A 25,713-nucleotide genomic window follows, 5' to 3' on the forward strand; every position below is an offset into this window, starting at 1 on the left:
AAGGAGAAATGGTTTCTATAGCAATAATATAACAACTGTATGCCTGTTATCAGGAGATTTCTGCATTTTAATACCTAAAGGTTGTTTATTTTTAGGCTTTTTTGCTCTTGCAAACATTTAAAACCCAATGTATTATTTTATCACTTCAGAGTGAGTTTTTTTGTTTTTGTTTTTGTTTTTTTAGACTTCCACCTTGTATACAAAGAGGACAAATGTTGAGGGTTAAATAGCTCGAAGGGGAAATTGATTGTGACACGAGGAAATGAATGAAGTCCAGCGGGACTTCCTGAAGCTTTTAAAGATGTGGTGAATTGGGTTTCAGACAGACCCTGCCCAGAAATGGCTCTCTATATCTACCCTGGCAGCAAGGTTGAAAACTTGATACGCCTCCATCATTCCCCCAGTGTTTGTCTCTCCACTCCCTGGTAGCTGTAGTGAGATGTGATCCAGAGGAAGATGAATGACTCAGTCATTAAGTGAAGAATCTGCTGCTCTGTGCCTCTCAGTCTTTAACACAGGGCAGCAGGAAATCAAATACAGCATGACATACAACATGTTAAATGGGTTACACAGATTTCAGACATGCAAATGCTGTATATCACATCTATTTAAAACACCTCAATTATACGGTGATTATTTTTTATGTTTGTGGGTGGGGATACTATTTCTAATTGAGTTAATAGCTGTCATATGAATGAAATATTTTTAGATACAGTTTCAACAATATCTCACAGACTGAAACCACCTACTTCCACTTTTATATACACTTGAATGACCCTGGTTAGTTCCACTTCCTTTGCTGCATTAGGCTGCTTACTATCAATACCAGTTGAATCCTATTACAAGTTACTTCTGGTCATGCACAACTGTTTTCTCACACGGGGTGCTCAAACCACAATTCTAAAAGAATCAGAGCAGTATCAGCACAGAGGAGTGTCAGCCTCTTCATTTTTGTACGTGTGAACCGCTGTGGAAAAAGGTCAGTAAAGCTCATATCATTTCTTTGACAGTCAGCAGCAACAGAGACAGACTCATGACTGTAAATGACAAACTGACTCACTGGTCATTTATTTTGTACTTGCGTAAATACAGATTATATTTTCTGGAAAAATTACTCATTCAAATTTTGTGAAACCCGATGACAGTGATGTGTCTAAAAGTTGATTTATACTCCTGTCATGAACATTTACTGAAAAGTGTTATTTCAAGAACAAAAACTTACATGGGAACTGCATGACTTATCCGATTCAGGATGAAATGTAAACAAGTAGGATCATTTTAGCAGATTCTGCAAACACCAAGAGTTATTTTCTTTTTTTTTTTTCTTTTAACTAATCCTTAGGTATTACAATAAGTATTAGTATAAGTAGTAGCAATAAATCAATTAACACTGAGTACTCTAAACAACCAGGCATCAGGTGATTTTTTACATCAAAATACCAAAATGTAATTAACCATTAACTATTGATTGTATTTCACTAGCTGTAAAAATGAGACATTCAGAGAAAACTAGATTTCGGCACACAATAATTTATCCATTAGTAATTGTTTACTAGTCACAGGTAGTGTACACAGTCTGTTAAAATGGAGAAAATGCATGTGCTTTAGTTGACAGTCATTACAAACAAATACTGAGTTGCATTATGGTACTGTTAGATTCCCGTTTTTGTGATCTAGCTATATTTGTAGCCTAAAATTGAAAGTTCAGTTTGACCATCCATTTTTAGGTCTTTTTCTCCCAAATCCTCTAGTTTGTGGACACTAATTCTGTCTAAGAATGAGGTGGTTATGCTCAGGAAGTTTAACAACTTATGCAATTAAATATTGGCATTGCTGGTTCTGTGTGGTTTTTTTTTTTTTTTTAATGTTTGTTTTTTTGTCAAATCCTCCATATTCCACCGTCCACATTAGCTGTGCATTACAGCTTTATATTCGGACCAGGACCAGAGCTGATTTCTGAAGCTGTCAATTAACCTAATATTAATTTTCCAAGTGTTTCAGGTTTTGCTGAGTCCTGAAATATATTAATATATAATATTGTGGATTGTGTTTAAGCTGAAGTTTTTAGTTTTAGGACGTTTCTGCTTTATTGAGTTATTAGAGAAGAAACAAAAAAATAATTAAAATGTAAAAAGTAATTTTTTGAATAATTGAAACAGGTTATTACAGTTTTAGCAGTGTAACTTCTAATCTGTAGCCTATTACATGCCAATACTGTGTGCCTCTGTCCATAGGAACTTACAATAACTGTATTTAACATCAGTAGGAACATGGTGTTAAATTGTTTAATAACAATTTACATGGTTCATTGAATACATATGTAAATAAACATATAGCAAACCTCTGTTATGTAACTTCCAAAAAACATACTAGAAGTCTAAGTAACAATCAACAGCTCAATTTTTTTTACCCATTAAATTAACCCATTAAAGTAATTATGGCTGTTGAATGAATTTAAATTCTCGAACTTACTTATTGAAGACTGATTTTTAATTGAGTGTAATATTTAGCGAACTCTGTCCGCACCTCACCAGCCCTCCATAATATATGCACACACACCCCACCCTTTCAGTTAGTTGTAACTGTGTAGCAGGAAGTGAGTCGTACGCTGGAATGCTGGCTGTAGTCACCACACCGCATTAGAGGGAGGGAGACGGAGAGAAAGGGGCAGAGCCATTGGACAGAGGCTGATCCACGCGCACTTTCACAACCACACAGACTCATTCTGACACACAGATCTCAGACAGAAGCACTGGGCTGTGTTTGCAGGACAATATACCGCAGTCAAACCAAAATGTCTGGACTTGGAACATGCTTGGACGTACTGTGGACTAACAGTGGAGGGATATTTTAGAGGGAGTATCGTCTTATCTTATCAGGTGGCAGTGTCACTCTAGGAGCAGTTTGGAGTACTAGCGGTAAGTGTCCAGAGTTTATCAGCACTTAACTCCTTCCACCTAAAAAAAGAGACAAATATGTTACAGGCACAGACACTCCAGTGTTTTTGGTTGGAATTGAAAAAGCTGTCTTGCCTCCAACTCAGGAGCTGGTTTGAGTAAAAACTTCAAGTCTGGAATGTGAAGCATGACTTTGATGTTATTTTGGATTGTCAGTGTGTGGCGTGTGCTGCCAGTAAAAGGGGTGTGTGAGCTTCATGTTCAGGGGCTAGACACAAGTTTGGCAACTTTGAAACCGAAACAAAGATGGAGTCCCTGCTGTGCAAAGAAAATGTTAGAATTGGATGATAGAGACGCGGATGATTGACTGATGCTTTTAGAAAAGTTGAAGAGGCTAGTCTATTCTGTTTCTTAAAGTCTGCCTCAGTACCCTTTACTCTTCACCATTACAGTGTCGGTAAAGTTGTATTTTAGGAAGCAAAAGTCACGAGTCAATCGCAAATTCTTGGCTGCCATTTCAGCTTCTATTTCAGAAGTGGCAGGGCAAAGGTTCGGGGTATGTGTGTGGTGCAGCCATGCTGTTACTCTGAGGAATTCTGTTTATGTTTGCAAGGTGAGAGGTGGTCAGCTGCAGCTCTGAGGGGATGTTGGTAAACCGTTCAAGCCTGGATGCTGTTTTTATTGACTTAACAGTCATGGCCAATCATTCCTTAGACTCCCACTCTCCTCCCTCCTCCTGTCTGCCGGGTCTCAAGTCTTGCATAACCAGGGGGTTTAATCTTTGTCCTTCCTAAGAGTCTGGTGTGTTAAGAAAACCGGTGCGCCCTCTTACCGCTTACTCAGTTAAATGGCTTAACAGAGAGGAGACCCCACCACCACACACAGACGTCCACCCTCCTCCGGCTCACACCAAGGCTGCAGATTAGGGATTGCATTGGTTCAGTCAGACGGCACAGTGGATCTGAGGCTTTGGCGGTGGGCTGCCAGGCTCACAGAGTGAAAGGCTGGTGATGCATGTGGAATGACATTCCAGACACTCAGACTCGTTGTATAACGGGGGGAATGCGAGGCCACTGAGGCAGGGGAGATGTCAGTCAGTCAACTGAGAGAGGACTTGAGGGTTTAATTTGAAAATGAGATACAAGCGGACTGTCTGAAACCCACAGCTCAGAAAGTCTGGGAACTTGTTTCCGGTATAGAGTTAATTATACAGACACTCTACTTCTAAAATTAAATGTTTTAATGAAAACAGTAAAGCACTGGCCTTTACTTTCATCACTTGGTTATCTGCGTGTAGTTGTTCATCAAATCCCAGTTCAGTAAAAAGTGAGTTGTAGATCTTTTAGTTCCAACCCAAATTTAGCTTGGATGTGAGAGACATTCTCAGCGAAATAAAGTTGTACAATATATAAAGTAAAGTTAATGGTAATGCTTGTGAGTGAATGGTGTTTTGCATTAGGACTTCTCTAATACAGGAGACGAGAAATTTGTATCAGGAAATATATTTGTTTTCAATCCACCCTGTACCTTGACTTTGGCAGCGTCACCCATGTGTTGAATGGTTTACAGGTTATTTTTATTATTAAGCACCAAGATTTACATATCTGAGCTTTCAAACTGTTTCCTCATTAAAGATTGCTGTTATGGCTCCTGGTTATACTTACCTTGAATGTTGAAGAGTTAAAAGTTGACATGTGACCTGAAAGCTATTTTAATGTCTGAAATTCCCTTTGTACATCACCATAATTTAATGTTTTTTGCTGCTATTTAAAAATCTACTTTGTTTTCTTGTTAGTGACTAGATACGTGCCCCCCGGTCTGTTGTATTTTTCCTAAAGGGATAATCGAGTAGAGTTATTTTATTTTATTGACTACTTATATAAGACAACTCAGTAACATATTATGTAAGCAGAGTTTGACAGTAATGTTCTGTTCGGTTATAAATGAGTTCCATACCTGCCCAAACATCTGTCACCTATTTATCTTTTTTTATCATCAAATCTGGTTTTGTAGGTTTGTCAGTCAATGCTCTGTATTTCTCAGGAAGTAGGCTAGAACTGAAACAGTACAAGAATGGGGGATTTCTCTGAGCTGAATTATTCATAGTGAGTAGATTGTGTACGCATTTTGGCATCAGTAGTTGAGGTAATAAAAACATTATTTGCGTGGGTCAAACTTCAAAGTGTGAGGATGTTGACTGCTGCAGAGATACTCACATCCCGTTCCAACTGAGCATCTGTTGGCAGAACTAAATGTTTATCCAAAACATTAGATTTATTGTTTAATATATGTTCACCCACACAACAGGTCTGGTACTTTAATACTTGTTCAGGACTAGTCATAGTGAAATAGATGCTTTAATCTCCGAACAGTGCACTTTTGTGTTTGTGAGGAAAAAAAAACCCTACCCCCTCACTCTCCACTTCCATAATCCCTTCTTTAATATCTCACATTGCCAGTGGCATTTGCCTCCTGCAAAATGGAGGATTGGATTACTAGTGTCAGGAATGTAATGGAGGAACATGATTGAACATGTCACTTTCTTGTGCTTTTGGTAGCCTGACGTGTTTTGCGGCGGGTTTACGGGTGGAATCACTAGTCCCTTTTCCACAGCAGAGGGAGGCTCAACTGGATCATAGCTGGTACCGGCTCCAAATGTCTGTAAAACCAGATCAAAAGGGCCCGTTCAGTTCTATGAAGCTGCTACCCAGCTGATAAATCTTTTCTGTAAAAAAATAAAGAAGTTGTGAAAGAATTACAGTACTTGTCTTCATGTGAGACTTAAAGCATGACTACTAAATAAGCTCCCCATGCTGTAGCTATTTAGACCTATGGTGGAATTCAGGCTGCTGTACATCTGGAATACAAGCGGAGTTAAAACGCATTAAACTAAAGCTCCAGCAAAGCAAACAGCAACCATCAGCATTAACCCCTCACTGCCTTTGTTCAATCAGCGCGCTGTGGACGGGCCACTCAGTCGTGCTTTCTTTGATTTCAGTTTACGCTTTTCAGCACCTAACTCAGACTCACGTGGAGTTATTTGTCAAACTGTTGTTCTAAAGGTATCAGAAAGTTGACAGAGGAGTCAAGTAAAATTGCCACACGAGCACGGAAACAACAGAACAGCTGACAAAAGAGGTAAAAAACACAAAACCCGACAAAGCCTGTCTGTGAAAGAAGACAGAAAGAGAACGGCAATGCCAGCTAAATCGACTTTTAGAACATAAAAGGCCCCAGAAAAATCATTATTTTCTCTTTGGTGAAATGGCAGGTCGAGTATCTCACTAGCCTCAGTCAAAATTCATCAGGTCTTTGCAGCTGGCTGTTATTTATTTTCCACACTGGCCACCGCTGTACCCACAACATGTAGCCACAAGCCCAGGGCTCTAAAGCATTTAGACCATGCTGAGCCAGAGGTCTGCACCTGTCTGGGTGATTGATGAACACTGCCCTCTCCTCAGCCTCCATGCAGGTAGCCACACAACACCACTCCCCGCTCACTTCACAGCAAGCGCTCAGGAACTTTTACCCTGGGAGGTATTCACTTCATCTCAGTCATCGTGAACCCCGAGGCCCTGTTCTCATTCCACAATATTATTAGACCACCGACAAACCACAGATTATGACCCATGTTTTCCTCCTTTCTGTCATTGGTGCCACTGGTTATTCACAGTTACAGTGGTCTTACTTCTAATTAGTCTGTTATTGAGAGCATTAGTCTTATATTCTGCTGTTTACACATACATTTTGGTTTTAAAGTATGAAATATACGTTAAGTTTACATTATCCACACTAACAAACCATCAGCCTTGACTATCAGGCAATTCTGTCAAGGTCTCTGGCTGTTATTCAACTATTTGTGATAATTCCCGTGTCAGGTAACATTATGAGGCTCCCTGGTCATGTGATATGAATTACAGGCATGTTAGAATGGACACAGACGAGTTTAAAAACACTCCTGTGGTCAAAGAGGTGTGGATTCACCTAAGTCCTACATTATCTTGGGGCTTTCCACTGTTGAAGATAGTGAAAAACAATTCCAGGCTCTGTTCCTTTTTATGGATCTGTTCCAAAATGTACAGGATTTGTCCTTGGCTCATGCTGTACCCTTCCAAGTGTCATGAAAAGGATTGCTGTAGATGGGCAAACTGGAGCACATGAACTTAGCTTATAGTAGAAATATCGAAATAGAAATCATTAATCAGATGATGTTAAGTTATGAGTATATGTACTACTACTTGTCCTGCATGAAAAATTAAAAAGTAATGTCTCCTTCTGGTATAACTTCCCAGCTACTGGATCTAAATAATGCAAACATTCAGGCGGGCACACAAACTCAACAGCAGTCTGTGCTTTCAGAGTCTCGTGAGTTTATCTTACAAAACAATCAGAAAGCGAAGTAGATGTGGGTCACATTCTCAATCAAACCATGTTAAAAATAACAAACAAGGACGTCCTTGTGTCTCTGCATTGAGATCGAATTCTGGACAAAGGCTGCATTCTTCACCAAACCCACAAGTTGGATCTCCTCATGCTCAGAGTTTCCATGGCTGCTACCCTCCTTTAAGACATTTTGGTCTGTGCTGCTGCTGCTTTTTATATTCCCTGGTTCCCCCCTCCGTAGGAACGAGGCATACTGTATGAACTGTGACGTCATGAGAGTGGACTTTTCCAGGAGCGGGTGTTTCCTATCAGGTGGGAGGGTTCATAGCTGAATGGAAGAACTGTCCCTTCAGTGCTGCTCTGTAGAGCGTTTTAATACAGGGATTCCACACTGAATATTTAAAATGTGCAGCAGAGAGTTTCATATCAGCTCACATAGACACACAAACCAACTTTCTGCACTTTCTTTACATCACTGTCGAAACTGAGACGGTAGATACAAAAGAAACAGACGAATCAGAACCAGCGTAAACAGGACAATAACTCCACCTGCTCAGCTATTGTTAGATGCACTACGTCTACATTTATTTGTTATTCCTTTTGTTTCAGTTTTGGGAAGCGATCGGCAGGCAGCCTACGACGCGGATGTGAGTGTATTGTCCTGGAACCTTCAGAGATGATTGTGGTGAGTCCCATTTTTCAGACTTTTTGCATGAAAGTGGCAAAAGGATTATCTGCCTCTCAAACATACAAGTACACACATACTAACTCATTCACACAACCTGGAAAATTGGTTGAGTGGCAGATGATTTCCTGTTTAATCATAGAGAAACAGGGGAATTAGAGGGTACAGCATCACTCAGATTGTTAATTTGCAGCTACATACTCGTCATATTATCTTCTGTTGACATGTATTCCTTAACATATGGTTTCATGACTTTTCATTTAATATGAAACTCTTTACATTGATTATATTTTTTCATACAATAGCTATGATTTACAGTGGAGCCAGGATTTGTTCTGTACTTGTTTGTGTCAATAGTGAAAAGCAATATTTATTGAAAGAAATCATTTGTAGCAGCACTGAATGCATAGAAATTGATCTCGTATCAATTCAATCAAATCACCCATGTTATGTTTCTCTAAACCTGCTTTAATATCACTTACACATTAATTTCTTTTGCAGAATTGCTGACTGAAGTTATGACCAAATGATCAGTATTAAAATAATGTGCTGATTCAGTGTAAAACCGCTACACTTCTGTACACTTAAAACTTCTTTAGTTGTGTCTAATGTTAGTTTGGTAGAAATATATCACAATTATTCATTTTTTATTTTCTTTTTATGAAACCATAAAGTAAGAGATAGGTGTACCCACATGAACTGCAAGTAGATTTAAGGTCTGGTGATGCTTAAGACTAATCTGTGTAAGTGCCTCCCATTGATATTTCATCACAGCCTTAAAGCGTCGTCGTATTTAATGCTGTGTCTTTGCTGGAGTCCTTCCAACGAACACGGTTGTTCGAGTCCAAGGCTGGTGGAGACGCTGACCCAGTTTCATATCCAGTCAACTGCTGGCTCACAGTAGAAGTTGTTTAAGACAAATAATTTCTGTCTCTGCGGGACACGAGCAGAGGTAGCAGCACAATGCAATCGTGTGTTCAACAGAAGCCCTCTGAGGCCAGAAGATATGAACAGATGCAGTTTGGTGGTTTTTTTTCTTCTTAAAAAGGCCACAGTAAATACACTCAACTTTGTGTGGATCCGAACAGCTGTTGATGACAATCATAAATGAATACTTGCATGACATCGCTTATAATCAAGTTCAGATCATTTAAGACATTTATGCCATTAATTACCCATCCCCTAGATTTAGTAATAATTCTTATACATTAGGGCTGCAACTCACAATAATTTTAATGATTGATTAATCTGTAGATTATTTTAATAACTAATCAATCAATCGAATAAACACAAAAGACTCAATTCACAAAAATCAGTATTTAACCAAAGCAATGTAGGCTGCAGACTAGTCACTAATGATTATATCCCTGCAATGGCTTCTGGTATAGTTACCAAGCACTAGCCTGCTACCTAGACTTGTTATGGCTAGAGACTAGCAAGATATAGTCTTCAACCAGCTCTGGTGGGTAATGTTAGGCTGGTGGCCTGATAAACGGAGATGGATGAAAACATTATAATTATGATGATAGTGTTTAACTAGCTAGTGGGCTAAAGTAATCACGACACGTAAGCTATCTTAAGATAGGTCTATGTTCCCGCTGGCCACGACAGCCCCATTTGCCCAAATGTAGTGCGCCGGGGGATTTTGGCCATTTTTTCTCCATATTCAAGTTTTGTTACATTAACGGCACACTTTGTTTTGAGCAAACAGCTGCCGTGGCCTCTGGGAACATAATGTAAACCTAGCTTTAAAAATCTAGCCCGGTATCCAAAGCCTCAGCCATGCTGCTCTGTGTTTTCCTCTATTGCACCACACAGTGTGTGGGTATGCCTCAATATTAACATGCTCAAGACCCAACAAATCGACTGCTGAATTTGTTGCCAACACTTTTAAGAATCAATTTGGATCGATTTTATCAATTTGTTGTTGCTGCACTATTATACTACATTGATGACAAGACTGGACATACATGAAAACCGTAATTAAACATCAGCAGAAACTGTGTTTTACGAACATTTTACTCCTCTTTTTACTTTATTTCTGTAGCAAGTTACACGGCATTTCACAAAATAATCTTATCAGATTATGGTCCAAAAATAGCAAATCATCAAGAAATAAAACAGGGATGTTCAAAAGTAGTAAAACAACAATGAAATAGAGATAAATTGAGGGAAATATTATAATATCAGTGTTGGTTTGGAAGGTATTTCTAAACTGTGGTACTGACTCAGCTGGTCTGATGTTTAGGGTGAGTTTATCTGACATCTTCTGAGTCAGAACATTAAAAGTTTCAAGGCTGGACTGTGGAACTTCTAACAACATTTTGATTAGTTCATCTGAGGAGTCTCAGAACTGAATGAGGGGTTGGGGAGTTGTGAAATGTACAGCTGAGCCCAGACTATGGAGGGATTTAAAAATAGTCAATAAAATCTGTAAGAGATAGAGAGTACTTCAGAGCACTTTAAGAACTGATGGACTGATATGATACAATGATCAAAGCTGTGCAAATGTTTTTGGTTTTTTTTTTTAACGCTGGTGATGTAGTCAGTAAATGCTGCATTCAATGGCAAAAAGAAACCTGCTTGACAGACCATTTTGTTTTCAAATTGGCAATTTGTACTTGTATCAAGATGCCAGCTTTGATTAGGCTTCCTCTATTGGATTCTGCAACTTAGAAATCAAGTGTATGCATAGTGTACTGACATTACACACATACAAATGGACCATCTTTAAACTCATATTGCCCATCAGATTAGCAGCGAGTCAGTTAAGGGCTTTTTAATGTTACATTTGAGCCACGTTGATGCGGATTGTGTTTTAGCCTAATGCTAAACACATAAAATGCACACTGTTCCCATTCAATCGAACACATGTACTTTGACATTAAACCTCTTCTGTTGTGAGGATCATGAAAGTTTGCTTTTAGTTGGGGTTAAAGGAAGACATCAAACCTTGCCTGCATCTTGCCAGAATAAAATAATAACCGGTTGGCTCAGCTGCAGCCACAGCATGTCTCAGTTATCTCCCTGTTGCATGCTGTAATTGCTGTGTGTCCATGAATGTGTGTCCTAGATGTGGGGGCTCGATCAGCTCCACACAAACCCCCAGTAATAACAGCCTCTGCCACTGCTACTGCTGCTGCTGCTGTTGCTCCTTCTGCTTCTGTGAGACACTTCTGGTCTCACTATTTCACTGTAATATACAAAAATAAGCTGCAGCGTGCCTTGTAATTATTGAGAATGATTTTGTACTCCTGGAATATTGATACATATAGATTAAATCTCCCTGCCTGTCATTTTCAGAGGCACACACAAAAAAAAAAAAACTGAGTCGTGCAGATTCACACTTAATCAAGCAGAGGTGAACTTCAAATAAATAAATGAATAAATAAATAAGCTGCTCACGTGGTTCCACTGTATGCACACACTTGCATGCACAGAGATTTGCAATTAGACACACAATCACACTTATGCTCTCACTCACACACAGCTCCCCTGCTGTTGTCATGGCAGCAGTTGGTACGGCAGAGAGAGATTTTAGTGGTGTAATCCCAAAGGCTGAGGGCTGTGAAATGTGAAGCTGCAGCGAAAGTGAGAGAAGAGGAGAAATGGGCCAAAATAAAGAGGAGAAAACTTAAATATGTCATACCATCATGACCCAAAGCCTGCAGACAAGAACGGAGTGCTCCCAACGTGAGCAGCATTTAACCAGAAATACTTCAGAAAATGCTCTTGAATATGACTTCACTGATTGCTATGCTGAAGTGGCATTTTGTGCCAGTTTCCACATGGAGAATGTTTTCTTTCCCTCCTCCCACTTCATTAAAAATGGAAACATGGATTTTATCTTGTGTTAACGTGTAATTTTATCGTGGTTAATTCATTTAACAGAGGCAGAGTGCAGTGTGTCTATTTCTGTGAGTTCCTTTGACTCCATCAGGCTCAGTTGCTGTTTATCTCAGTCAATCAATCTATTTATTCCCAGTTTTTCTACAACCTCTCCCTGTGCCTGTCTTCACTCAGCCCTGTGTTTCTCTCTACCTTTCGCTGTCTTTTTCTTTTTTGTACCACGAGCACCCTTTGACGTAGGTGTGCAGCATCGTGCAGCCCACACACACTTCTATTTTTACGCAACGAGCGGGGCAGGAGACAGGGAGGAGGTGTAGGAGGAATCAGAGATGGAGTGTAGCAGGGTGGGCTGATGGGACCGTGTTGTATGTGTGTGTTTTTTCGGAGGGAGTTAGGAAGGGCGTGAATGAAGATGAAGACACTCACTCCCCACTCTGTCTCCCTTCCTCCCTCCCCGTCATTTCCAGGTGGACTATATGGATGAAAATGAGGAGTACTTTCAGCGGCAAGCCTCGCACAGACAGTCCCGCCGGCGCTTTCGGAAGATCAACCAGAAAGGGGAGAGGCAGACAATCATCGACACCGTGGATCCGTACCCCACCGGAAAGCCGCCTATAGGTCGGGGATACCACACGGTGAGTTGGCAGCGCCGCGCTACAGTTTTGTGTTTACCCTCGCTGCGGTGGATCGCTGTGCGCTCCAGAGGAGGCTCAGTGTTGCGCTGTTGCCATGTTGTGCTCTGTTTCTGTGTCGTTTCCCTTCAGAACCTGTTGTAGTCCCGTTTGAGAACTTAGGTGAATATTTGTGTTCTTTCTCACACTTACTTGGTGTTGTCTCCCTCTGTGCGGTGCCCTAACTGACACTGGCTGCTGTAGGTTGTTGTGTTGTGATGTTTTGTGTCCTCAGGAAGGATGCCCTTGTTCCACACAGGTGCCCTTCGAGTATGTTTTTGTAATCTCCCCACCCTTGAGCTTTCCTCCCTGTTGTGCACAATTGTTGTTCTGGACTGTGGTTGCTACACTTTTCCGTGATGTTCAAAGCTGCTGCTGGCTTGAGTGTGTCCCTGTGCTGTCTCTTTAATAAATGTTTAGATTTTTGTTGAGCACCCAGAGCACTTTGTCTGCGCTATATCTGCCTCTTGTCTTTTTTTTCTGATGATTAGAACAGTCTTGCAATGTGATACTTCACAGTTTTTGCCCTTTTGTGATCAGTGCATGCACATCAGCACACTACTACGCACAGAAACATCACTTGCAATCATCTACAAACCGCCTACTCCTCAACAAACTTCACAGAACGCTGATACATTTTGATGCCTTTAGAGGTAGCGTCCTGCTTGTTTTGAGCCTTCTATAGTTCTGTCTTCATTTCAGTTGGGTCTGTCGATGCATCTCAGTGCTGATAACATTCAGCTGATAGAAGAAACTATTGTTAATTGCAAGTTCTTGAGCTGTGTTTGGAGAAAACGCAGAGGAATACTCTAACTGTGGGTCAGATGGCTGCTTTCCTGACTGTTACAGCTCGTATATTCTTATAATCTCTTCTCATAAACTCATTTACATAATCACGCCGGTGTTAGTTAACTCAGAAACCACTGCTGATGCTTCGTATTTGATGCAGTTTTTAACATATTTTTTCCTGATATGCAGTATGAATGAGTGAACGCCAGAAAGACTAGGTGAGTGCACTGTTCGGTCCAGTTCAAGTGCCATATTTGTAAAAGAACACGCAGTTATTTCCTCAACTACACTAGGCAAAGCTTCTATACAGCTTCTCTTTGACAGCACTGACATGACTTTGGTGTTGACTTTGACTCTTTAAGGTGATTTAACTCCAGCAGAGGAAGAGTTAGTTGCCCTTCCTCCCCTCTGTGCTTTCTTTTCCTGGGAATGGGGAGCAAAGCATTTTCACACTAATGATGCCTAATACTGAGCGTGCAGACGGTGCACTGTTTTTCCTGTTCTGCACAATTTCACTGCATTCCCTTCATTCCTGATGCTCCTTTGGGAGGTTCTGTCAGTGTAGTTCTTCTTGGGACAGTAAAACAATCGCACTAAAAAAAAAAGGGAAATGCGGCAAACGTCATCTTCCTCCTGCCTACATCCAGCCCCACCCGCTTTACTAAATATAGACTGTTTTTGATTCAGGAGACTGCACTGAACTTTCTCATGGCCCGACATCTTCTGTCACAGAATCAACTCTTCTCGCTCTAGTAGCGTTCCTGTGGGAAGGATGGAACGGGCGCCATGGCAACCAGCAGTCCCAAATGGGCTCTGCTCGAGTGCACTTAGAAGTACAGTAGAGAAGGGAGCTAACTAAGAAAGAATGCAGCACATCGCGGCTGCTGAGTAGCTGAGAGACGGAGGGGTGGAGGGGAGGAGAGTGACAGAAGCTGAATCTGGGTGGATGCTAAGCTGACATGGCAAGCTAATCTCCCAACATTTAGAATGCTAGCCGCTGCTCACATACTCTCCTCTCCTTCTCTGAGGCATATTTAGGAAGTGAGAAATGCTCTGCAGAGAAATTTGGGTTGGAAGAGAGGAAAGCTCTCCAGAAGGGAAGATTTTTCTTCAGCTTAGTCACTCCTATGAAGGCAAATATGAGCTCAGGTAATGAGACAACAGAGGGCCAACCGATTCACAGGCATCAAAGCTTGTTTATTTCACTAGTAGTTTAGATAAATCAGTTTTATTTAAAGTAGCAGGAGTTACTTTAGTTATCAATACATCATTTCAGTGTTAGGACTTGTAAAGTTTTTTCCTGGCAGTTTATAACTAGCCATCACATCTACCAGGGGCAACTCATTTACCCACCAATGAAAATGTGACATGCATACAGAGCCTTTCAGTGTTTAACCTCCACACTAAAGCTGTGTCCATATGAAGACGGTTTTGGTTGTATCCGCAAAAGTTTTGTATCAGATAGGCCTTTCGTCCACACGAAACCGTCATTTTCAGTCACTGAAACTGCAACTTTTTGAAACCAGTTCCCAGAGTGTATAACTCTGAAATCGCCGGTTTTGCGTCTTCATCTGTATGACCAAACTGCAACTTTTCTAACACGATGATGTCATAGCCCCACCTCTCTAACCTTTCATCCTGGAAGCAAGACGCCTCTTCAAAACAACAACAGCCGACTACGGAGTTGTGCTCATGCTACAACAGCTATTGAGCTTATTGGAAATATTGAATCAAAATCTTCGGCTAGTCTTTCATTACAATCAGCAACAAACAACCATAGGTAACAATATTCACTACATGCTCTTTGATCTACCGCAGAGAGGGGCAACCAGGAGGAAATATCGGATCAGACCCGGTAGAACCACGCAAGGTTTATGCACATGTTCCACGTCTTCGTCTCCATTTGTTGCAAGGGTGTCACAACGCCACATACAGGCCTGGCATTTGTACGACATCGTTTTCAGGTATTTTCAGTGGTTTCGTGTGGATGCACATATTTCCTGAAACGACTCCCATGTTTACTGAGCACTTTTTTGAAAATGACGAAGAAAATCGGATAGGAAAAGATGCTGTTTTGTGTGGACACGGTCTAAAACACCAATTTCACTTGAAAATCAGTATAATATGAAGTATGACTAAGTAATTACTTGTAAGTGAGACATGTTACACCTTTAAATTTATAATGTATATTTACCAAAGTATTTAAACCATTTCCATTGGGCAAACCTTAAATCAAAAGATATTCTGAATGATTGAATACAATTTTGTCAGTTTTGTGCTTTATATAACCAACAGTTCATGACTCAAATGTACATTTACAGTTGTTCTATAAAGAGACATTTGGCATATCCTCACATTTAAGACGATGAAACCAGTAAATGTATGGCATCTCATTTGTGGCTCATAGAAGCTCATCAACTTAGTATTTTGTTTGGATAGTTTTATTTTTATCTCATCTGAGACGCTTTGATTCCAAAATGGCACCTTCGTTGTTGAGAAAAAAAGTGATTTCTGTTCTAATAGACTCAAGGAAGCCACTTCACAGGGAAATTAATGATATGTGACGGACCGACGCCAGCCTTTATCCTCATGGCGGTGTTAAGTCCCAGAGCCTTCTCCTTGTGCCAACACAGTCTTCACAGTGAGCAAGATGTGTCGTAACAATAAGGTCACGGGTTCAAGCCCTGCACTGGCCCGAGTGTCTTTGAACAGATGTGTCGGCGTCTGTCGTCCCTGAACACACTGAACACGTTCAGTCAGAATAAGTTACACAAGAGACTACAGGCTTAATACCTAAAATATAAATGTAATGCTAACCTAACAGTGGAAGCCCCATTGGGAGTGCACACACACAACTACCCCCAGCCCCCACTCTCCATGATGATCTAAGCAGAGCTATTATCTCTATGAAGTGAGGATTATGCAGCTCCTCAGGGTTCAAATATATTACACTTTAGTCCTCGTGTCTGGTCAATAAGTAGGTAACATTAAAAACTTTTCATTAACTTCTGATTTCTTCTTGTTAATCTTACTTTACTTAATCATAATGAGCTATGATATACTACTTTCTTTCTCTTTGTTCCAGCTTAAATGTATGCAAAATTCAAAGATAATAACAATTAAAAAATTGGGATGGATTGGTAAAAATAAATGCGTGTCCTGAATAAATGAGGGCAGTAAAGGAGGACAGTGTTTATAATTCAACACAAGTCTCCTGTGTGCTCCGAGCAGTGGGTTAACACTCGGGTGCCTTGTTCAGAATGGACACCAGTTATTTTGAGCATCATTTTTTCAGAGCCAGTCCAACCCCCACCCCAAGTACACACCCACACATGGTACAGTTTCTTGCTTTAAAGGGACTTCCCATAGGTTTACATTAGGGCTGCACAGTATATCGGAAAAATATCATTATTGTGATAATGGAGTGTATATCGCAAAGACATGCAATAATTTCTCTTCTTTTTTTCTTTTTTTTAAATTTGTGTTTTACACGCCATGGGGTACCAGAGTGGTTTTCTCTATCACTCTAACATGCTAGTTTTTCTGCCAAAAAACTGAAGTGTTCATGTTATTAATGTTGAAAAGATGTGAATATTTCCAGAGCACAACTTTGGGCAAGGCCTGAACAATTATATTTAAAGATTTTATTTTTATTTGCAGTATTTACTAAACAAGGCAAGCAGTGGAATAGTGTTTTGTTAAAGCTCTTACATGGCGGTACTCTGGCACTTTTGTTATTATGAAATACATCCATGACATTTACACATTCTTATATGTGAATAAAATGACAAAATATTTGACTGTTTGTGTCTGAAGGTCTATGATAGCAACATCACCAGGTTCTTGGACAGAATTGTGTAATTGGTTGTAGTAGTACAATATTTTGTCTTAAATTATAAATAATTGAGTCAGCATACAAACAATTGGCTCATGTTAACATTGTTAAGGAACATTTTTCTGAGTAGATGAAATTGGTATTTCCTCAGGTGAATGAGAAATATCACAATATTATCATTACTGCAATGCTGTACACCCATATCACAAGTTTTGCCACTATCGTGCAGCCCTAGTTTACATTCATTTTGAGGAGACCTACCTCAGTCGTAACCATAACCACATCATGTTTAAACCAAGCTCTTAACATAATCATAAATGAAATCAGTCTTAATGTTCAGATTGTATTGTGACGACCAGCTTTACATCCCCTCAAAGTGACTACATAATCAGGTTTATGTCTCTAGTCTCCCTCGCTAAGGCCTGTAATGTCCATTTCTAAGCCTCTCTCCATTTTGCACTGTATCTCACACTCACTATCTCTTCTCCCAGTATCAGCCATTTGCGCTGTCAACCTGCCACAAGCGCACACACACACAGCTTTTCTCTGATCTCCCTTTCAGCCACTTAGTTTTGGTCTCCGTGCAGATTCTGTCTATCAGCTGTCAGGCCGCATGTTTACCCAATCCTCCACTCCTGATTGTATCAGTAACAAATTCTGATAATTCCCACTATCTCCACTTCCCATTTTCCCTCTTCTTCCTTGCTTAAAGTCCTCCTGGACACCTCCTCCCGGCGCCCCAAACACTCCATACTCTCTGAGCAGATGAGTAATATTTCTCCTCTGGGTTTTACTCCATAGCCAGTAGGGCATCCAAAGCCCCAAACAGCTGTTCTATAATTATACAAGCAGCAGGAGGCAGACAATCAATATTCCTTTTGCTCTTTCCTCCACCCGGGTGGCCTGGTGGTTAGCGAGGCTGCCCTGTAATCAGAAGGTCGCAGGTTTAATCCCTATAAGAGCCAATGTGTCCATTAGCAATCATGGGCTCGGTTGGAGTGTCCTTGGAAATGACATTACTCACTCATATATGAACTACTTATAATTACTTCAGATCATATGTGCATATGGAAAATCACATCATGGTAGTATTTCATCGGTTTATCTGACAAGTATGATCAAGAAGTTTAGCAGTAGTGCACAATACATTCAGGTCCTTTTCTTCAACTAGAGTATAATCATTGTGCATTAAAATGGTTTATGTCAGTGTTGTACTATATATAATACCTCTGGATTCATATTACTGCTGCATTAATGTGTATGTTGCGTTTTACTGCTGTATATGTTTATGGTTGAGCTCATTTCAACTACACTATACACTATTGGTAATTTAATCTTTAGCAACGCATCATATTCTACAAGATCATCATATGCTTATGGCATCGTTGCCCAATGTTGACAACAGTGTAGCTCCAAAAATGTTAAAAAAAAAAAAAAAAAAAAAAAGGGCCTTTTTTCAGCTTTGTAGCAATAACATTTCCACCTAAAACAAGAGCAGCTTCTAACAATTTATTTAACTTATGAAGGAGGAGAATTTTCTGAACCCTTAAAGGCTTCATTTTATCTCAAATATTCAAGATCAAGACATTGGGAGATGGTTTTTAGTTCAGGGAAGAGTATGAAAAACTGTCTGAAAAGGAACTAAAGCTGTCAGGGAAAAGCACTGGAGCAAAGAGATGTAGTGGAGTAGACAAGTACAGTCTCACGAATTGGAAAAACAACTACTTTAAATTTGTACTGAAGTAAAAGTGAATTTTATAATAATTCACTTGACAAACGTGAATGCCACAATTACCTGTTGCCTAAAAGAAAAAATGTTTGTCCAGTCGTCGTCTGAAAGGGGCATTAATCCGAACAGTTGAAATGTTTACTTCACTTCCAAATCCTGCACACTGGACTTTTATCGAGGTCGCTGTGAAGCTTGCATTAGCTTAAGTGGATAAAGTGCAAAGCTTTAAATCACTGATTTACTGTTTCACTACATGTGAGCTAAAATTCTTGCATTTATCCGTTGTCGACATTCTCTGGAAATCTGAAAAGAAAGAACCAGTGTCTCCCTCTTAAAGCAGCACCTGAAGGACCAACTGTTTTGTTTTTTTTTTTTATTCCTATACAGCTCAGAAATCTTAAACTGCAATTATATATTAAGTGAAGGTCTGCAGAGGCTCCTAAATTTGTTATTTTGTTTGAGGAAACTGTAGCACATGTTTCCAAGCATTTGTTAATTTGCAAAAGATACTGATTTTATTAAAAATATCACATCCAGAACCTTGTAATTACACTTTTATTGTCTGCTGTGAGGTGAAAAGTATCCTCCAGGAGGTTTACAAGTTAAAGTGATCTGCTCAGTAATCTGCAGACATGCTCAGAAAGTAAGGATGTGCATGAAAGTCAGAATAATAATGTGCATGTCTGTGTGTTTCCTACCTGTCCTTGGTAAACTGAGCTGTTCACCTTGAAAATTCATTTATCTGAGTCCTGGAACAATGGTGTTATTAAAGAAAGTAAAGTATTTTTTCTGCCAAAGTGAGATAATGTTTGTTTTCAGCACTGAGGATTTCTTAACCTTGTGTTATTTTAAACAACGTACGTCTGTCTGTGGAGGGAGGGCTATTGTCGCCCGTCAAATAGATAGTCTTGATATAGAAATAACAGGAAAATGACTGAAACTCATTCAATTATTTTCCCGTTTTGTGGAAAGTATGTTTCAGGATTGGGTATAAAAGTTAAAGAGGTTTTTATTAAGGTTTGAGGAAACAGTCTCTCACAGCGGTGCTTAATCTCTGTCTACCACGGCTGTTTTTTCTCATTCTGGTGCAGAACGCTTCATTTTAACAAGTCAGTGAAGGTTCACTCGCAGTTTTTCACATCCTCGACTGACAAGTGGCATGTTTGATAACTTTCATCTCCTCTCTGCTTCCTTTCATGGCTCTCTCCTTAACCTGGCTCCCAGGAATGCAATAAACGTCAGGTACTGTATCTATTAACAGTGTTTGTGTGTGTGTGTGTGTGTATATATATATATATATATATATATATATATATATATATATATATATATATATATATATATATATATATATATATATATATTTGTGCGTGTGTTCTGCTTTCTGTTCCCTAGCTGTCTGTTGCTGTGCTTCTGCCCCTGTTTTATCTGCGTCTGTTCCGCATTTGTTGTATCTGCAGCTTTTGGTAGACTTCCTTAATAAATATCCTCCGTTTGCCAGCACTGAAACTGATAAAGGCGCACACCATGCTCCACTTCTGTTACAGCATCAACATGAAAATGAAGCGAAACGAGAACGAACACTCCGACTTCTGCTCATGTGCATTTTATCCTACTTTGGATCTTTGCATAGGTTGAAAAATAAGCATGCCTGGTTTAGAATGGACCCTGTCACATCATCAGGCGGTGACAGAAAAATGATAAACATCACTCTGCTGCAGCTTATGGGCCTGTAAACTGAGATAATGGCAACAATTTAGCTGATTGAGGTGCACTGAATCTCCAACCCTGCCTCTTTGCTGATGTGCTTGATAATGGTATTGACTGTCTCTGGGCTCTTTGGATTATTATTATCCCAGCTGGTGGGTGTGGTTCTGTTGGGTCTTACCTCAGCGTTGGCCTACTGATGCTAAGTGTTTGATTATGTGGCTTTCAAAGGTACTCATCCGTGCGTAACGTGGCTATTTAAAGAGGCGCCTTCTATTTAAGGCGTGCATTCTACATATCAACGTTCCCTTGTAGACGTGAAACAAGTGTTCATCATATCTGATGTGTTTCATCGCGGAGTCCTGTGGTGTCCAAGCAGACGTGGCTTGCAAGGGAGAGAGGTTGAAGAGATCAGAGCTCAAGGTGTTGAGCAGTCAGACCTGCTGAGAAATGTAAGAGGAGAGAGAACAAACCTGCCACTCTCGTCCGCAGAAAAGCCGAGCTCCTATTTTTAGAGCTGTCCTTTGTGACAACCTGCTCTGCTTCAGCTGTGCAGAGATACAAAAGCCTCAGTTTTGAATAGATATTGTGTAGGAACCACAGTGATGTGAGCGAGAACGGCTCATTGTACACATTTTTTTACCAGCTGCATTCCTTTATTCATGGGTGTTCGGGCTAAAAATGATTGCGTTAAATGTAAAGTTAATAAAGATCGCTGCAGGAAGAAGGTGTAGCTAATGTATATTGTGTTGTGTGTAATGCAACAAATGTGTTTTTCATTTTATTTATTTATTTATTTTCCCATTTGCAACCAAACATCTCCGTCTAGACAGTCATATCTGTATTATTAACAGTCAAATGTCAAACTCAGTGTTACGATGGAAATGCAGTGGATGTTTTTGGGAGATTTCATACTATATAAAGGAAATGAGCTATTAATTCACTGGTTGTGGTTTATTTCACAGCTTGCGTTAAAGAACACTCTTACTGACATTTGATGTGCTTTTCATGTCAGTTTTGACATTCAAAGACCTTTTTGAGAGCTGAGTATTTTTCAAACAGGCTGACAGATGACATTTATTTCAATGGTAATGAGCGTGCATGGTGGATGCAATGTCTTTGTTGTTTTGGAGTTGCTAAAATCTGATCAAAACTACTATAAACAATTGATGGCAGAATTATTTGATCTGCTGGGTTTTGAGCTGATGTTGGGTGCTATAGATGATACTTGAGATATTAATAACAGCAGATGGTCTACTTGTCTGTTCAGATAAGGGTTAAAATGTGTTTTGAGTGAGTCTAAAAATAAAAATTTGTGAGCTGTCTTGCTTAATTATGTTAGCACGTTGCTGGTGTGCGTGGTTTAGAAACGTAGTAACATGATGAAAAACCGTGATCTGTGGTTCTGTGATTTTAGGACAAAAACAGACTCAATCATCACATAATTTGTAGCACCACCTTCTAGCCGTAAAAGTAGAATAAAAGTGGCTTGAGGTAATATTATTTCACACAAGTTACTCACCATGAACTATTAAAGCTGTAAAACACATCAATTAGCACAGTTTAGTCCACATGAGTAGTTATTGCTCACCTCGAGGTCCATTTGTATCCAGCTCATCATAACGTCTGATAAATTACACTGTAAAAGCCATTTAAATCGGCTGTAATGACTTCTTTCTTATTGAAGGAGAATTCACACTTCGATTTATCACTCACACACCTTTATGATAAAACTGCATAAACTCCTCAAAGATCCTCTTCTTAGTAGAAAAATAGAGAAAAGAAAAGAAAAACTTGCTTTCTTTGCTTGGGCTGTTATCATGCGACACTGTTGTGTATGTTTTTTTCAGGCCTGACAATAATTATCAATAATAAAGAAGGTTATAACCCAATGTTTCTGTACTGATATTTGCAGAAAAAATGAAAATTAAGTGTCAAAATGTAGATTCATACAAATCCCAACACAAAGCATCATTGGAATGCCTTTAAGATGGCTATAAAATGAAGCAAAAACAGTATAATTCAGTAATATTTCAGCAGTATTTATTGTCGGTTTGTGTATTGACCTGCAAGGATTATAAATAATAACTATCAATAAATCCATGTTCTTTTCTCATTTCAAGCTCACAAAATGCAGCAATTAGAGGTAAAATACAGAGATTTATACAGTGCTTTTTAAAAATGGATTAAAATTGACCCTGTTAGAGCGAAAGTAGCACATATATAAGTAAATTAACAATCATATAATAAAATAATGATTACTCTACACAATATCATTTAACAATTTATTCAAACAAATGAGCTTTCACAAAGAAAAGACATGCATTTTAATATTATTTTAACTGAATTTATTGAAATGACATTTAATAATTTGATAGTTTAAATCATTTTTTCAGCATTTAGCTTATTTTACATTCACCTGACCCTCTGTAGTTAAATATTGTCTTTGCCTTTCCATTTCTTTCCAATATGAAATCAGTGGAAGTGGGAAAATTGAGCAAGAAAACCAAAGGTGAACCATGTTCTCTACAACCCACTGCAGACACTAAAAGCACTCCTTCCCCTCATTTTTAAGTTAAAGACTTCCACTTCATAACCTTCCATAGTTACGTAATAACCACCGTCCGGAAACTTGTAGTTACTGATCGACCCCGGACAAACATACCTGAGTCGTCTTTATGATTCATACACCTTGTAGCAAACACATGGGCACAACAGATGTTTTTCTCTGGCGAATCTACATGTGTAATCTCCTAAACGTGCCTGGCTGCTTGTTTCAGCAACATTATTTTCAGAGCAGGTGATAACAGCTTGATAAATGAAGAATCCCCCGGGCTCTAGCAGCTATGAAAATGTAGTCATCTTATTAGATCATCGTTCTCGATTTAGTAATGCTATTTAGACGCGTTGTAATGGGCCTGACATCAAGGCTTCCTGGCAGTCGGGAGCACTGTGTTGTCTCTGCATGTGGCCTTCTGTCGACTCACAGTAAATTCAGTGAACAAGATTAGACACCAATCGATAAATATGACTATTCAAGGTATAATGTGTATTAGCTTGTGTGTGTCCATGAGTATGAAGACACTGTGTATTGACTCTGGGATGTATGGACTGAAAATGTGACTGTTGATGATACACATCTAAATGGTTGACCCTCAGATGTTGTGAGATGAAGGTTTAGTACTTTTTATTTAATATATTTGTTTATTTTTATGTATAGCTATGTTTGATTTTTATTGCCATGTTGTACCTTAACCCTATAGTGCTTAACGTATTATATTTTATATGTGAGTTTTGAAGCCCTCTAAATGATCAGTGTGATTTTTTTTTTTTCTTGAAAAACCTGATGTATACAATTAGATACATGCAATACACTGATAATCCACCAGGGGGAGGAATTCGTTCACCAGAGGCCATTCCAGTGACACTACAAGATTGTCATTAATGAGGAAGGAGGCAGAACTTTGCCAATTTTGAAAAGAAATGACCAATTTGCTAGACATGTTTGTGTTTTTGTTTGTTCAAAAATAATAGTGTTTCAGCATTGAGACCCGATGTATCAGATATGATGCAAAATTGAAATTCATACATGGAAACCTACATGTGAAAAAACATTTTTGGGTTGTTCAGAAGGACCAATAAAGACTCCAGTTTCAAAGAACTGGAATTTTCTTTCGATTTAATGGTTCAGGTTTTACAGGGTTAAAGATGATTGCATTTTAAATTCTGTTGTACAATGACGATAAATATTCTATTCTCTTCAGTAGTTCACAAAAATGTATTTCATCTGTCGTCGTCCTTGATTTGTTGTTAGTAACAATAGGCATTGTTGTTGAGGCAAATGAGGAACTGTCTGCATCATTCTTTGGATTTTTGCTCAAATATCCCAGGTCTTCCAACCAACAGTGGTGTTGTTTTCCCTGTTAAACCGTGGGTCATTTCTGTCTGGTCTGAATCGTTTCAATGTAACACAAAACAATGGATTAGCTGACATTCATATAAAACCAATTTATGATCAGAAAACAGCAAAGGTAAGACAATATTCATAATCATTTTCTCACAATGTGACCTTTATTTTGGCTCTTCTTTGTCTCGTTCAGTGAGTTTTAATTGCAGAGAAATAATATTTGTACTGTTGGATCTGCTTAGTGTTAGCTTAGCGCTGCAAAGTTTGCTGTATCAGTCTGTTTTATTAAATTATTCATGACATATGCTGGTTTCAGACTGATAGCTTGTTTTAGATATTTGCCCATTTAAGTGCTTGTTGTTTGGATTGTGTGCTGTTTTCTCAAAATTAGTTTTATACAGCTTTTATCTGATCTTCTTCTGGGCATGTGGATGTATAGAATGTATATTGCTACAAGCGTTGTATAGCATTACCATGGCAACACAGACAGAACAGCTGGTGGTTAATGTGGTCATTTTTCAGTATATCTTTTTATTCACATATGGAAATAAGCAAGCAATTTATACATGTGTATTTTTTCACATATTGCACCTTTAAAGCTCAATATCATCTATAGACTCTGTCCTATAATCATCCCCCCTTCAGCATTTCTGTTATCACCTTGAATTTTAACCCCTCTTTGCACTGGCTACTGTGTGTATGTGTGTGCATGCATGTGCATATCGTGTGTTAGTGCACATGTGTGCCATCCCGCGGGGTAATGAGGTTTTTATGGCTCTAATGCTACGCATCAGCAAACAAAACACCATCACATGGCCCTTCCCTGTAATGCATCGAAGACTTGCAGCCATGCCGGGTTCACAGACTGTTTACAAATGGCAGCTGAGCCACCGCCTCCACTTCTCAACCATTTAGCACACACTGCAATTTGGCGAGAGTGCATTAATGTTATTCTCAAGTGGCGTTTTTCACGTCACTGTCACAATCCTTTAAGATCGATGCTCCCTTGCCTCCTTCCCTTTACATTTAGCTTGTGATTAGTCAGTAAAAAAAATGATTAATAGGCTTGTTTGCTCCTAGAAAGCTGGAGGGGGGAACGGGGGGAGGGGGGGAGGGGTGAAATGCCTGATATTCCCCAGACATGACCCCGTTGCCGCGGTGATGTAATGATGCCCGGGTCTTCTCCCCCCTGGCAATTGTTGGAGACATTAATGACTGGCCTGCGCGTCGACGCACCTGAGCTTTTCTTGTTGTTTTGATG

General features: G+C 39.4%; 1 protein-coding gene across 12 annotated transcripts in view; it reads left to right on the top strand.

The window, feature by feature from the left end:
* The window catches only part of rapgef2b (Rap guanine nucleotide exchange factor 2b), a 133,647-nt gene that overhangs the window by 53,355 nt on the left and 54,579 nt on the right, over positions 1–25,713 (top strand). For 8 of the 12 annotated variants that reach the window (XM_030146392.1, XM_030146381.1, XM_030146390.1 and 5 more), the window contains exons 5-7: positions 7,890–7,965; positions 12,282–12,449; positions 20,063–20,080. In XM_030146392.1, the coding sequence (XP_030002252.1) occupies positions 7,890–7,965; positions 12,282–12,449; positions 20,063–20,080 (262 nt within the window). Of the gene's footprint in view, positions 1–2,725; positions 2,919–7,889; positions 7,966–12,281; positions 12,450–20,062; positions 20,081–25,713 lie in introns of those variants that run through there. The other 4 variants (XM_030146386.1, XM_030146388.1, XM_030146393.1 and 1 more) reach the window with 2 other exon arrangements.

The sequence above is a fragment of the Sphaeramia orbicularis genome, chromosome 10 (genome assembly GCF_902148855.1).
Source record: "Sphaeramia orbicularis chromosome 10, fSphaOr1.1, whole genome shotgun sequence".
In the NCBI taxonomy this organism is placed as follows: Eukaryota; Metazoa; Chordata; class Actinopteri; order Kurtiformes; family Apogonidae; genus Sphaeramia; species Sphaeramia orbicularis.